The sequence below is a fragment of the Rhyacophila brunnea genome, unplaced genomic scaffold (assembly GCF_057557595.1).
Source record: "Rhyacophila brunnea isolate RB1 unplaced genomic scaffold, BYU_Rbru_1.0 scaffold_11, whole genome shotgun sequence".
In the NCBI taxonomy this organism is placed as follows: domain Eukaryota; kingdom Metazoa; phylum Arthropoda; class Insecta; order Trichoptera; family Rhyacophilidae; genus Rhyacophila; species Rhyacophila brunnea.
In genome coordinates this window covers 42,390,443-42,405,600 of record NW_028232763.1, presented here as the reverse complement: position 1 = coordinate 42,405,600, position 15,158 = coordinate 42,390,443, and the positions used below count along the sequence as shown (strand labels likewise).

The 15,158-nt window shown below is 32.3% G+C and overlaps 1 protein-coding gene across 3 annotated transcripts in view; it reads right to left on the bottom strand.

Annotated features, from left to right (window-relative positions):
- LOC147078736 (uncharacterized) overlaps window positions 1-15,158 on the bottom strand; it is a 37,316-nt gene that overhangs the window by 5,683 nt on the left and 16,475 nt on the right. The window contains exons 1-3 of one of the 3 annotated variants that reach the window (XM_085960415.1): window positions 3,666-4,570; window positions 2,431-2,898; window positions 453-551 (exon numbers count right to left, since the gene is read on the bottom strand). In XM_085960415.1, the coding sequence (XP_085816541.1) occupies window positions 453-551; window positions 2,431-2,898; window positions 3,666-3,674 (576 nt within the window). In that variant the 5' untranslated portion in view covers window positions 3,675-4,570. Of the gene's footprint in view, window positions 1-452; window positions 552-2,430; window positions 2,899-3,186; window positions 3,644-3,665; window positions 4,571-15,158 lie in introns of those variants that run through there. The other 2 variants (XM_085960414.1, XM_085960416.1) reach the window with 2 other exon arrangements.

Genomic DNA, 15,158 nt, shown 5'->3' with positions numbered 1-15,158 from the left:
ATAAAAAAATTCAATTAACATTTATGTAGATTTATAATTTCTTCAAATAGGGTGGGTCAGAGTAGTCCTCATTGTTCTCTATGATATTAAGCATATCGTCGAGTCGTGCAACTTGTACGCCTTCTCTAAAGAAGTTTCAGCTATACGCCAAATCAGAGGTTTTTGTGTGGCTTGATTGATGTCTTTCCGGTTCCACTGTGACTTTTTATGTGACTAGTTTTGTGATTTTCTTTTCTGATATATTTTTTAACCCATTATGTTTGTCCTGTTATCGCCATATAAGTATATGGCGATAACTATAAATATAATTATATAGGTACCTACTGTATTTTTGCCACTGTCATGTTGCCTGTATTTACTGTTACAAATTTAAAAATCTATGTGTCATGGATTGAATATCTTGAATCAACAATTTGTCTATGGTTTAAAAAAATAAATTTAATAAAACAAACCTTGCACGAGAACTTTTTGACACCATCGTGAAGAAATTTGTGCTGCCATAGTCCATTCCAGTTCCTGAATTCTTTTCCGCAGATATCACAGACAGCTGGCTACGAAGATTACATTAAGTTCATTGTAATTGATTGGAAGTCCATGGAAGTTAGATTAAATGGGGTAAAAATGGTAAATTATCAATACCTTTCTAACGTGGCGTCTTACGTGGGCGAAGTCGATGCGACCGCAATCGCGACGCGGTTTGAAGCGATATAAAGCAATATGATGCGAAGCGGCAACATTGTCCAACGTTACCAGTACCTGTCACCAGTCGGCCGGTCGGCATCGCACATTCATCATGAACGGACGCAAGGGCTTTTTATTGGAAAACTCATATATATTAAACACAATTAATTATTATGTTTTAAATGTTTTAGATATAATATGCATTAATTATGCATCAATAGATATAATGCTTCATGACAGTCGCGTAAGCGAGGGAAAATTTTGACAACATCCGATACAACGAAAATAAATGTATAATAATTGAAGACAATAATAATTATTATGTTTCATCACAAAAGCCAATATCACGTTTCAGTTAAACCATTAAATAGGCTATGTTTTACTTTTGATTTGTAATAAATTATTATTGTTAACGAAAATAGTTGTACAGTCATCTGTTTCTTTCAATCAGTTCTTCTTATCAAAGATGGTCGAAATAGTGGTTTGCTAAATTTCTCAAACACAGGTTTTGAGATTTTTTTCTTCCAAAGTAGAAACATTCTACATGTGTTATACATTATAACATTATTACTATTCAAAAATACTAGATCTGGCAAGAAGTTGGCACTGTTGATCAATAGCGGCTGGTCCATTAGGTCTATTGGTCAATGACCCTCCAAAAATAAACATCTTACAATCTATGTAGGTTATAATCTAAGATGTAGGTACAATGTATTATAATAATTATCGGCTAACACGTCAAGGCGAGACGCACACGGACGGACGAACTGTGTGTATAAAATTCAAACAAAAGGAATCCGCTCGGTCGCTATACCTTGGGCATTTGGGAATATGCCGGGATAAAATATTTCTACATATTTCTCTTTCTCTCTCATTTTCCATATGTGAAACGGAGAAAACACACATTTCGCCAGTCTTTTTTTTAATTTGTTTTGACACAGCATAGGCAAGATTTTCGTCATTGTCCCAGAAAGAGATAACAATACATTTTTCAGTGTGTTAAAGGAAACAGGTATAAAACGTTGTTCCGTTATTAATTATTATTGCCTCACGATTTCATCGAGCATGTATTATATTACCTACCAAGCATGGTTTCAACCGTATTATTTTTTATATTTTTATTATTTCAAACTTCCTATTGTTGTCTGAAAGTTTCATATTATGCAATGTCATTGTTTGTTTTGTAATATTATAGTACTCAACCAAAAATAGCTTTTTAGTTTAGTTTAAATACAACCTTTGACTAAAACGCATCGACTGCATTCATTGTGTTAAACAGTTAAACCATTGTATAAAAGTTACCCTTTAAAATGTAATGTGCTATGTTAATCGTAAAAGTTACCTTCTAATAAAATCAGTGGAAATATAAAAAGTGTTTATATATATACATGATCCCGCCATTTCATAACAGTACACAACACTTTTTCTGATAGTGACAGTTTAATGAAAAATGAAGCTAATAAGCTACGGAGTTTTGATTAAATATTTTTGATTGTTTGATGTGAAAATAAACATTTTTTTTGAAGGTTAAGTAGGTATCTATCTTTTTAACTAACAATTTATAGCACTTCTTTTATAATGCCAATTTGCTATACGTCTTTTAAGTGTACAACGAAAAGGCAAATTAAAATAATATAAAACTGACCTACCAAATCATCGAGCATAGAGCCGCCAATGCTGCTGATACCAGTAATACATCGAATTATGAGCTCTCTGCAAAAATGTATAAATATTAAAATTGTTATTTACCTTCTTTCCTTCATGAATTCTTAAATGCCCATCGAGTCTCTCTTTTTGGTAAAACCATTTGCGGCATGTTCCACAAGAAAATTTAGTCTTTTTGGAATCGGCAACAAAACTATTTTTTTCCTCAGGTTGTATTCTAATAATTGTAGAAACGTCCAATTGTTCCATACGAGTTTCCTCTTTCAATACTTTTGTATCTTGAGTGTCGTCAATAGATTCTCGCGAGTTATTGATTGATTCTTGAAAGCCGTCATTATCAAATGAAATATTGTCATTAACCAATTCATTATAATCATTTACGTTTAGTTGTGTGTCCAAACAGTCAATTTTAAGTGCCAGTTTATTAGTATCTAAATACTTTTGAAGTGTATCATCGGATTCACTGCAGAGTTTTTTAAATGAATAAAAAGTTGATACTTTTTCGAAGCAATTTGAACACAATTGGCACGGTAAACCATCCTTGGCTGAAACCTGAAATAACATTAATTAACAATTAAAAACAGCATAAATAAATAGTGTATATTATAAAATTATGTTAATAGAATTTTAAGTTCTATACGTTTATCCTGGATACAGCGGCAAACACATTTTGAAAATAGCCGAGATACTGGATTATTTGTTAGTTTAGGTTAGGTTATTCTAACAAATAATCCAGTACTTATATCGGCTATTTTCAAAATGTGTTTGCCGCTGTATCCAGGATAACCGACTTGTACCGAATTTTACAAAATATATTGATAACGATTGATAAATAAATACCTGAAGACTTGTGCAACATTGGAACATTTTCGCGACGTTTTTCGTAAACAAAGAGTGTTGTTCAGACACATTAATAGATAAACATGCACGGCACATCCTGTCAATCTGCTCATTCATACAAAACTCCATTATTAATAATATTAGAATCTATAGAAGAAGGTTATCTTCAATGTTTTTGATAGGATAGTTTTGTCATGTTTTGATATTTTGTTTACGTTTCGCTTTGAATTCTGTCAAACGAACTCTCAGACGACTTTCAGTGTTGTAAGGTCGCAACGCAAGGCAAAATTAAATATAAACCTCTACACAAAAAACAGATATTCACACCCAATAATATTGTAACTGGCTGAGCCAGCTGGCTATCGCCAGTCTGTTTCGCTAGGTCTTGCAGACAGCTTTTCGTCTTAATACCATGGTGTTGGATTTTAATAAAATTGTGAAGATATACTTAATTCCCTTCGGGATGGATTTTCATTCACCTCAGACATTTTGCTGATTTGTCAGTTTTACGATTTGCAAGTCGTCACTGCCAATATAAATTTGAGGTCATTGCGTAATTTAATCTGGAGTCTAGCCTTCAGAATGTCGCCTGATCCACCTCAGGCTGCTAGTCCTAGCAGAACAGCTGGCAATCGCAGATGATTGCTACCACTGATATTTTGATCAATATGTGTGTAGGTATGTAAATAATGTTTCGTTAAATCACGTGCATTTAAATATGATCAAATTATACATCTCAATCATTCAAATATAAAGCAATATAATAAATGATTATAATAAAAAGCGATTCAATATAACGTGAATATTAATCTCCCACGGGTCCCATTTAGATAATAGAAGAATATTAGCAGTGTACCTACAAAATAAATTATTCAAAGATTATTTTGTTTCATTGTCTATCTATAGTAATATATAGTATTATACTATTAAAAATAAGTGCTTGCAGCCATAGAATAATATTTAAAAAATCAAATTTTGAATTAAAATTTTAACCTTAAATAATATAGACATTCATATCGAAACAAATTTTGATAAATAATGAAGCAATGCATATATCTGAGAGGAAAAGAACAAATTCTGATAAGAATATGAATTTGTAAGACCACGACACGAATCAGTACCACTTTTATTTTAGTTTAGCTCCATCGCTTTGTCTTTGAAATAAAAAAATACATTTTTTCCCCATGTATTTAGATAGGTATTGATCGATTAAAAGTTAGTTGAAGGAAGTGGTCACAGTATTCAACAATCCAGACGCCAGCCCTGATGAAATACATACATGGGATCTGCGTTGCAAGACTTTGAAGTAAGTACAATCTTTGTACAACAACTTTGTACTTACAACCTAGACAGGCACATCAATTGGGCGAAACACGTCGACTACATATGTGACGTTAAAAAACAAACGTGGCCATCTCCAGTCACTGACTTTTTTGAGATTTTTGGTTGGTATGACTGCTTTTGTTGTTTTATATAATAATATTCACTTCAGACATGTCTATCTCCTTATTTTCTGCTTAAAAAATCAAAATAAAAGTTGTGATTTTTTTCAAACTTAGTCATCTCCATTGACTTTTTATATCAAACGTGGTCACATTCGTCTTAGCCAATCACGACGTAGCACTTTTTCAGAATGGCCAATCATGTCGTGGCATTTTATCAATATGGCTCCCATCAGCAAAAAGTTTTCTTTGTATATAAGATGTGCTCTTCAAGTTTTTAAGCGAAATAATTGTCAAAGAATGGAAAATAATCCAAATAAAGTTTGAAATAGTGTCTCCAGAGAATGCACGAAAGTTTACCAGATCAAATTATACCATTAAACGTTCAAAGAAGACTGAAAAACGGTAAGTAAATTTTGATTTTCAAACGTTTTACGACAGTTAGCATCTTAGAACCTCAGGGCTGTGCCTTGGCTGTTCATATTTTAAGTTCAGTTTTAAAGCTGCATAATATCGTGTAAACTGGTTCAGTCATCTATATTTTTTTATATATTTTTATTCAAAAATATTGTTATGTTTGCTTAGTTACCTATTTAATTCTAATATCATAAAACTCAAAATAAATTCATAAACCCAATTATAATTTTCAAATTATTAAGTGTTAGTTGTAAATATGAAATAAGTTGTACATTTATATTGTTGTTTTTTTCGGGTGCCGGACGAAATCCCGAAAAATAAAAAAATATAAACAGTAATAATTTTCAACCAGCGGCACCCCAATAGGCGGCGCTTTTCCTCGATTGTATAATTTAACAAGATAATTAAAATAGTTATATAAAAACTATTATTAATTATAAAATGAAGCAAGAAAATAATTTTCAACCAGCGGCACCCCAATAGGCGGCGCGTTTTCTAGAGTGTGTAATTTAACAAGATAATTAGAATAGTTATATAAAAACTATTGTTAATTATGGAATGATGCAACAAAATAATTTTCAACCAGCGGCACTCCAAAAGGCGGCGCTTTTTCTCGATTGTATATTTTAACTAGATAATTAAAATAGTAGTATTTAAAACTATTATTAATTATGAAATGAAGCAAGAAAATAATTTTCAACCAGCGGTACCCCAATAGGCGGCGCTTTTTCTTGAGTAAGTAATTTAACAAGATAATTAAAACAGTTATATAAAAACTGTTATTAATTATGAAATGAAGCAACAAAATAATTTTCAACCAGCTGCACCCCAATAGGCGGCGCTTTTCCTCGATTGTATAATTAAACAAGATAATTAAAATAGTTATATAAGAACAATTATTAATTATAAAATGAAGCAAGAAAATAATTTTCAACCAGCGGCACCCCAATAGGCGGCGCGTTTTCTAGAGTGTGTAATTTAACAAGATAATTAGAATAGTTATATAAAAACTATTGTTAATTATGGAATGATGCAACAAAATAATTTTCAACCAGCGGCACTCCAAAAGGCGGCGCTTTTTCTCGATTGTATATTTTAACTAGATAATTAAAATAGTAGTATTTAAAACTATTATTAATTATGAAATGAAGCAAGAAAATAATTTTCAACCAGCGGCACCCCAATAGGCGGCGCTTTTCCTCGATTGTATAATTTAACAAGATAATTAAAATAGTTATATAAAAACTATTATTAATTATAAAATGAAGCAAGAAAATATTTTCAACCAGCGGCACCCCAATAGGCGGCGCGTTTTCTAGAGTGTGTAATTTAACAAGATAATTAGAATAGTTATATAAAAACTATTGTTAATTATGGAATGATGCAACAAAATAATTTTCAACCAGCGGCACCCCAAAAGGCGGCGCTTTTTCTCGATTGTATATTTTAACTAGATAATTAAAATAGTAGTATTTAAAACTATTATTAATTATGGAATAAATCAACAAAATAATTTTCAACCAGCGGCACTCCAAAAGGCGGCGCTTTTTCTCGATTGTATATTTTAACTAGATAATTAAAATAGTAGTATTTAAAACTATTATTAATTATGAAATGAAGCAAGAAAATAATTTTCAACCAGCGGTACCCCAATAGGCGGCGCTTTTTCTTGAGTAAGTAATTTAACAAGATTATTAAAATAGTTATATAAAAACTGTTATTAATTATGAAATGAAGCAACAAAATAATTTTCAACCAGCTGCACCCCAATAGGCGGCGCTTTTCCTCGATTGTATAATTAAACAAGATAATTAAAATAGTTATATAAGAACAATTATTAATTATGGAATGAAGTAAGAAAATAATTATCTTGTTTAATTACACACTCTAGAAAAAGAGCCGCCTATTGGGGTACAGCTGGTTGAAAATTATTTTTTTGTATTATTTCATAATTAATAATAGTTTTTATATAACTATTTTGATTATCTTGTTAAATTATACAATCGAGAAAAAGCGTCCCCTTTTGGGGTGCCGCTGGTTGAAAATTATTTTGTTGCTTGATTCCATAATTATGAATAGTTTTTATTATAACTATTTTAATTATCTTGTTAAATTACACATTCAAGAAAAAGCGCCGCCTATTGGGGTACCGCTGGTTGAAAATTATTTTTTTGCTTCATTCCATAATTAATAATAGTTTTTAATACTACTATTTTAATTATCTAGATAAATTATACAATCGAGAAAAAGCGCCGCCTTTTGGGGTGCCGCTGGTTGAAAATTATTTTGTTGCTTCATTCCATAATTAATAACAGTTTTTATATAACTATTTTAATTATCTTGTTAAATTACACACCCAAGAAAAAGCGCCGCCTATTGGGGAACCGCTGGTTGAAAATTAATACTGTTTATATTTTATTTTTCGGGATTTTGGCCTTCGGGATTCCGGCCATTCGGGATTTTGGCTTTCGGGATTTCGGCTTTCGGGATGTCGGCATTCGGGATTTCAGCATTCGGGATTTCGTCCGGCACCCATTTTAACACAACCCTGTTTGTTAGAATACAAAACAAACCAATCGAATACAAAACAAAACTGTCCATCTCCAATAGTATTTATTTCAAACCTGGTCAAATCCAGATGATACAAAACAAACATAGCCATCTCCAACATAAAATCGTAAATATCTTGTTTGTTAAAGATTCGCGATTATTGAGCATTGTTTAAATCGTATCTTTTAAATAAAATATAATCATAAATTAGGAAATTATTAACTTACGGGTTCAAAAAACCACAAAAACAAAAAAGTTGATTTACTCAGTTTCACTTTTGATGGAGATGGCTACGTTTGTTTTTTAGCGTCACATATGTAAGAAAGCAGCTCAAATGGGAAAATTCTTTTTAAAAACAGCAAGAGCCACTTGGGGGGCGTCTCCTGAAGTTTTAAAAATTATATATCATGGAGCTGTGGAGCCAACCTTAACTTACGCGGCATCGGTCTGGAATAAAGCAACTCACAGAAAGTCGATCCAAAAAAGACTGAATTCCGCGCAAAGACCTTTCGCAATATCAATTTGCAAGGGATATCGCACAATATCGCTAACGTCAGCACAAGTCCTGGCAGGAATAGCGCCAATAGATATAAAAATACAAGAACTTACAGGAATATACCAAGTTAAAACAAGCCACATACTTCCCCGACACTTACCTACAGACAGAACATACGAAAACAAAATACACTACACACAACTTCCACATCCTGGTAACAGACATCTAGAAAATATAGAACACATAGGAACAGTTGACGAAGACATTATAACAAAATACCACATCACAGGATTGGAGATCTACACAGATGGCAGTCTAATCTATAACAAAGTAGGGGCAGCTTTTGTAGCCTACGAAAATGGAACATTAATAACACCCCGTAAATTTAAGCTCGAAAGCTACTGCACTATATTTGCTATCAGAGAAACTCGGACACTCAAAAGATTAAAGTTCCACAGACACGACTATATAAACATATTCTCAGATAGCCAATCCAGTCTGGTAGCTCTCCAAAACCCATCATCGACACACCCACTTGTAAGAGACATTTTAACACTGTCAACACAGCTTCGAATGATAGGAACAAACCCCAGATTCTTCTGGATAAGAAGTCACACAGGGATAGCCGAAAACGAGGAAGCTGATAAATACGGTAAACAAGCCACAACAGACAAAAGACCTTTAACCTATACACACTTCCCTCTGAGTTACGCAAAACAAAAATTAAACGAAGATACCATAGAGCTATGGAACCACAGATACACAACATCCGCCACAGGATCAATAACGCAGAAATTTATTCCAAACATAAACTGTGCCATCACTCTTGCCAGGAACTTAAAAATATCACACGAACTCACACAGATACTAATAGGCCACGGATCGGTGCGAGCTTATCTAAAAAGATTTAAATTGAGAGATGACGACTGTTGTCCATGTGACGTCAACACATCTCAAACTGTGTGGCATGTTATCAACGACTGCCCTATACTAGAAAGGGAGCGATGGACTCTCAGGACTCGATGTAGACAACATAATCACGAAATTGACCCCCAAAAGCCTCACGAAGCACTAAGCAATATAACAACACAAGAACACTACACAAAATATTTAATCCTGGCCATAAAGAAAATTAAAGATATAAATGGAGGCACCTAATTAGCCCCACATCAATGCAACTAACCCACCCAACCACCTTGTACGAAAAAGCAAGGGTATGGTTATTATTATTAAAAAAAAAAAAAAAACCTTTGCCTACTCCACTTCCACCAAAGCGGCAGAAACGGTTAAAAAATTAAGATGTTTGGTGATTATTATTATTCTGTAGGTATTATCATTTGTTTTGCTATCATTACTAAAACTATCAACATACTTTATTTGTAAGATCTTAAATTTAGATTAGTATTTATTTTCATTAAGGGGGAGGGGCATAGAAATTCATTATACTTCATTAAATTAAAGCTTTAAATATATTTTAATCTATCAATACTTATCTGAATACATAGGGGAAAAAATGTATTTTTTTATTTCAAAGACAAAGCGATGGAGACTAAACTAAAATAAAAGTGGTACTGATTCGTGTCGTGGCACCAGCAGTTCTGGTGGTGGTATTGGAATGTGGCCCTTTCTACCACTCCTACTACACCTCCCCACACTACTACATAATTCATGCCATTATTTTCTAGCAAACACATGGCTTTTTCAAATTTATTTATGACCGTTTTGAGGACAGTATCATTAGAATATGATAAAGGTATTACTAGTAAGGTGATGGAGTGCACCTACTTATTCTTCGGCAAGTTCAATTATTGTATCCCAACATATGCACATGTAAAGAATAAACATAACTGCGCGCGCGATGGAGACTAAACTAAAGCAAAAGTGGTACTGATTTGTGTCGTGGCACCAGCGGTACTGGTGGGGGTATTGGGATGTGGCCCTTTCTACCACTCCCACGTATCATCTGGAACATTGGGCCCATTGACCATAAAGTCTAGTTTGTAACCCCAAACTGTTTATTTGTAAGATCTTAAGTTTAAAATGAAATTTCTTCTCATTGAAGTTTGATTTTCACTAAAACGCGTGTTTTAGAATAAATATATACTGTTTTCAACAGCAAATATCTCATAAACAGTCAGAGATAGAAAAAAAAAATGATATAAAAATTTAGGAAATTTAATAAGCTTTAAAATTATATATAATAATATTTTTTCTACGACCAACCGTTTTTGAGATAGAAGGGATAAACAAAAAAAAACCCAACATTTTGCGGTTTTTTGCCCGCCAAAAGTTGTGCAGAAGTCATCCGAATTGGCAAACTCGTTTTTTTCTTACTCATTATCATATATACAAGTAGGAAAAAAAATCTTCAACCCCACCTTTCGAACCAAAAAGTACAGATTAACTGGACTAATGGGCATATTGCGTCTGGCTCGATCGTCTGCCCCAATTGCCAAAATATATTATCTAGGGGTTTCCGGGATCGTGAGCAAATTGGAATAAATTCTATTTCCGTCTGTCACGATCGATTCATTAGCAAGCGAAGATTGCCGAGAACGTACGAAAATATTCGAACGCGCGCCCGCTAGGTTTGACAGCTGAGTTTTGACGTACAATTGCGCGGAAAAACCGTTCAGTGTAGCCACCAATCTAACGAAAACATAGTTTTCGTCAACTTATAATTTTAATAATAGCAACACTATGTTTATTTTAAACTAATCAAAAGCAAGGACCAACTCGATCAAATCGTTGCGTGTAATTGCAAATAGTCACGACGGCCGGCGTGGATCGTTGGATCTGGTTAGATCTGTGCGTCTAGAACCATGTTGAGATTAACCTTCATCCAGCAGTGGATTGATTCAAGTTGGTGAAATAAATAAACTTTGTCTGATAAATATAAAATATAGATAAATACATAGGACCGGGAAGAGTAAATTAAATCCAGACAGATGATGATAATGATTGAAATACCACGTATATTATACTTACCACAAATTTATTGTTGAATTGTTTTTAAATATTTTTGGATTATATTATGAGGTAATTAAATATAGATAAGTTTCATTGGTTCAAAAAATAATAGCCATACAAAAAAAAAATGGATCACTATCTATGTAGGCACCTATGTATAAATTTTATGATGATGTTACATTTTAAGGTTATGGGAATATCATTTTTGAGACGGAATTAATTCACGACAAAAGATTCGGTGAGTATTGCAAAACTGTATTTACAATACACACGTGTAATTATTAAATATATATATTACCATACCACTAGGGCTACCTAACATCCCGGGTTTTTTTTTTAAAACATGATCGTTCTGGAAAAACAAACCATCCCGGATCCCGATTAAATTTCTTGGGGGTTTTTTGAAAAATAACAAGTCTTGGAATTTTAGAAGCTTTAGAACTTAGAACTACCTATACGTATTATTTAGCACACAGAATAAAATTAAGATTACTGTTAAAATTTGGAAAGCTTTGATAAGTAAGAAAAGTTAAAAAATAAAACTCAGATTTAGATGGAAAACCACGCAGACAGAAAAAAATGGAAGGAAACTTTAAAGGAAACCCCAGAGTTAAGAATCTGATCTGTTTTTGGGAGGAAAATTACTTGGATGTATAAAAAAGTTCACGATATTTAAGCGTACCTACCTTGAGAGATACCTACAATAGGTAGATGCTTAATTAAATTATTGTGAATAAATTGTCGCTTACTAGCCTGAGTAAACGCATTGACTGACATGCATTGATGTAACCTATTTTATGAGGAAGAAACCATAAAAACAAAATAGGTACCTACCATAGACTATAGATACATCTAGACGCCACCCATTGCATTGTTTAAATGAAGCCGCGTGCCGTGCGTTTGGTTTGTGGGCGAGCGAACGCATTCGTCTAGAAATGTTCGAGACCATAGACCATTTCGCTAGTGCTCGCACTAAACGCTCAGAATTAAAATATAATTTTCTATTTTTTTACGTTATATAGTATTTTTAAGCGGTCAAAATGCAACAATTAGGTAAAGATATTCACAATTTAAGTTATTTTAAAGAAACACTAGGTCACTGATATTAAAGTATATAATAATATACAAATAAATCATCACGAACATGTATCAACTTACCTATGAAACGTAATACCATCTTCTTGCTTATCAGTACGGCTACCATATTTTAATACAACACACAGAACCATCTTTTCTACTTATATAACTAAAAATATTTACCACTGACTTCATGTTTAACACAAGAAATAGCAATTTTAGCAACACGGTTATCGACGCTTATCGCGACACCGTAGCAAACCATCTCTCAGATTTGTAAACCTTTTATCTTACTCTAGCGCATGTCGCAGAGATTATAAGGGTACCGAATACTTTCTCACTCGCTCTTATGCATCGTTTTTGTTCAGGCCTTGGTACCTACTTAGATATTTTCGCTAAAAGCTGAAATCGAAATCGTCTAAAATACTTTGGAGCAAAATAACACAAAAGCTAATTATTGCGAGTAGAAATAAGATTTTACTATAATTATATGTCATAAATCTTATATTTTTTTCTGTTTTCGATAATAATAATAATAATTATTGGTTTCGTATTACCTAATCAGTAATCACTTACCTAATTCACAAACCGGAACGCAAGTTTTATTTTTTTCCATGACACTGAGCTATAGTTTCGAGAATTGCACATTCCGGTCCCTGGATATGATAATATTCTACTATTATCTACGTATCAACTATTTCAATAATAAATACCTAGTGAGGGATGTGTGTATGATGTAGAAATAAAATGTACGTTAGTACATAACTTTATATTATTATTATATAATAAATAGGTACTATATAACATTATGCAGAAACCAAAGTTAGAAACGGGATTGCAGGGAAGTAAAACATAATTTAAAACTATACGTCGTCATGAATGACATGCAATTCTGCTATGCACATATTATACTTCCTAAAGTAGATATTGCACTATAAACCATTATTTAGGTAGGTAAAACTTCGGAGCATTATAGCAGAACGTTTGCACCGAGAAACTCTAATCTAAAACGATCCATTACACATTTTCCGACAAAATGTCATCGAGATGTATTTTTCCATTTAGATATAAATCTTTTGAAAGCAAAGAAACCTTTGATAATAAAACTTAGTTGGACTTTTTTGCTGTGACTACTTATAATCGAGTCAGCGCTCGGAATGGACAGGAACGCACCGGAGCGCCGTTGTGGTTCGTGGAATTCCAAAATATACCGTTCCGGCTCGTGGATTCATTTAAAATTGCGTTGCGGTTCGTTAGATTGAGATAATTATATATGAATGTATCTTTTAAAGTTTTTCTCAAAATTAAAAATTAACGAAGTTATGTTATGCCGGGCGTGCAAGGGTTAAAAATAAAAATAATGACATCCCTAAATTTCTTTCAACCTTCTTATTTTGTGTTGATATGTCCATGCCTAAATGCATTGTCTAAATAACAAGAAACAACCAGCTGCAAGCGTAAATTACTTTATTACCCAAAAAAATGTGCCTTGCTGACACTATTTGAAAACTCTTAAAAAATAAAGTATACATTGTTTAATAATTTCTAAAGGATGAAACATTTCAAATCTCAATACAATCTTGCCTTTGACTATTACGCATTGTTAATTTACTTGCCTACTAATTTATTATATTATTTTATTCGGAGTGACAAAAAATATTACTTCGCCATTTATTTTCGGGTGAATGAATTGTGTTTTCGGTGGATAAATTAATACAAAAAAGTTTGATAATTTTACTCGTGCAATTACGCTATAATATTCCTATTAGTTGCCTTTTAAAATATTTTGTATTATTTAAGATATAAATACGTTTCTAAACAAAATTGTTTATATTATTAGTTTTGTGTTTTTTTTTGCTACATTCTAGTAAGTTTTGTGTTTTAATTTTAACTGTGTGTTTAACTTGATTTTTTAATAAAAAATTGTTCTAAAAGTTGGTCAAAAATGTCATCAGGCGAAACGTGTTAACCGAAACTATTGAAAAATATTTTGTCGCAGGTAACGTAACGCTGGCCACATACCTACACAATTTGATCATTTAAAAAATGATATTGAGTGGTTATTTATAAAAATAATGAAGGTATAATAAAGTAGTAGGTAATTCGTGTAAATCTGCTAAAACCACATTACATTAGAAATTCACTCCAATAACCATTGACGTGGCAAATGGTATTCATCTCAACAATTGACTTTTGTTAAAAAAAGTTTATGACGTGTCGTAAACCCCTATTTTTACGATCTTTAAAACATTTGTTTTGTAATTTACATTATTGTTGAATTGCGACTATAGTACAATAAATCTTGTGATATAACTACTACATTCATTCATTTATTTGCCATAGGTCATGATGAGTATACTTTTTTGTAAGTGAATTTTGTTGCTTCTGGTAAGTTTTGTGTTTTAATTTTAACTTTGTGTTGAACATATTTTTTAACAACAATTTGTTCTCTTAAAAGTTGGTTAAAATTCTCAGCAGGCGATAGGAATACCTTTATATCGTCGGTGTATTGTAAAATGGGCGAATTAACCAAAATACTATTTTACAGGAGGAGGATTTTTAACCTTTGACATTTATTTATTAATTACCTGTGGATGAATACTGTCCTTATAATAGGCTTTATAATATAATATTTTAAAAAGTATATTATGTTAAATTCGCTTTTTATTCGTAACACTAAGTGGATAATCACCCTTACAATTATCGTTTTTAATAAGTACTTTCCTGTGGGATACAAATTCGCCATTTTTACATAATTATATTATTACATATTATATACCTATATACCAGTGGCGAAGGGTGGAGGTAGGCTGTTAAGATCCGCCATAAATAGTGCACATTAAACTTTTTCAGACATAAATATTTGTTTTCATTGAAATAAGATTACAATTTACAGATAGTGTTGGTTAGTTTTCAAAATTCAATTAAACCCTGAGAAACCAAGCCATAATAGATAATAGTCAAAAAATACATGTCTATTTATAAAATATCTAAAATTATTCAATTAAATCATACATAAC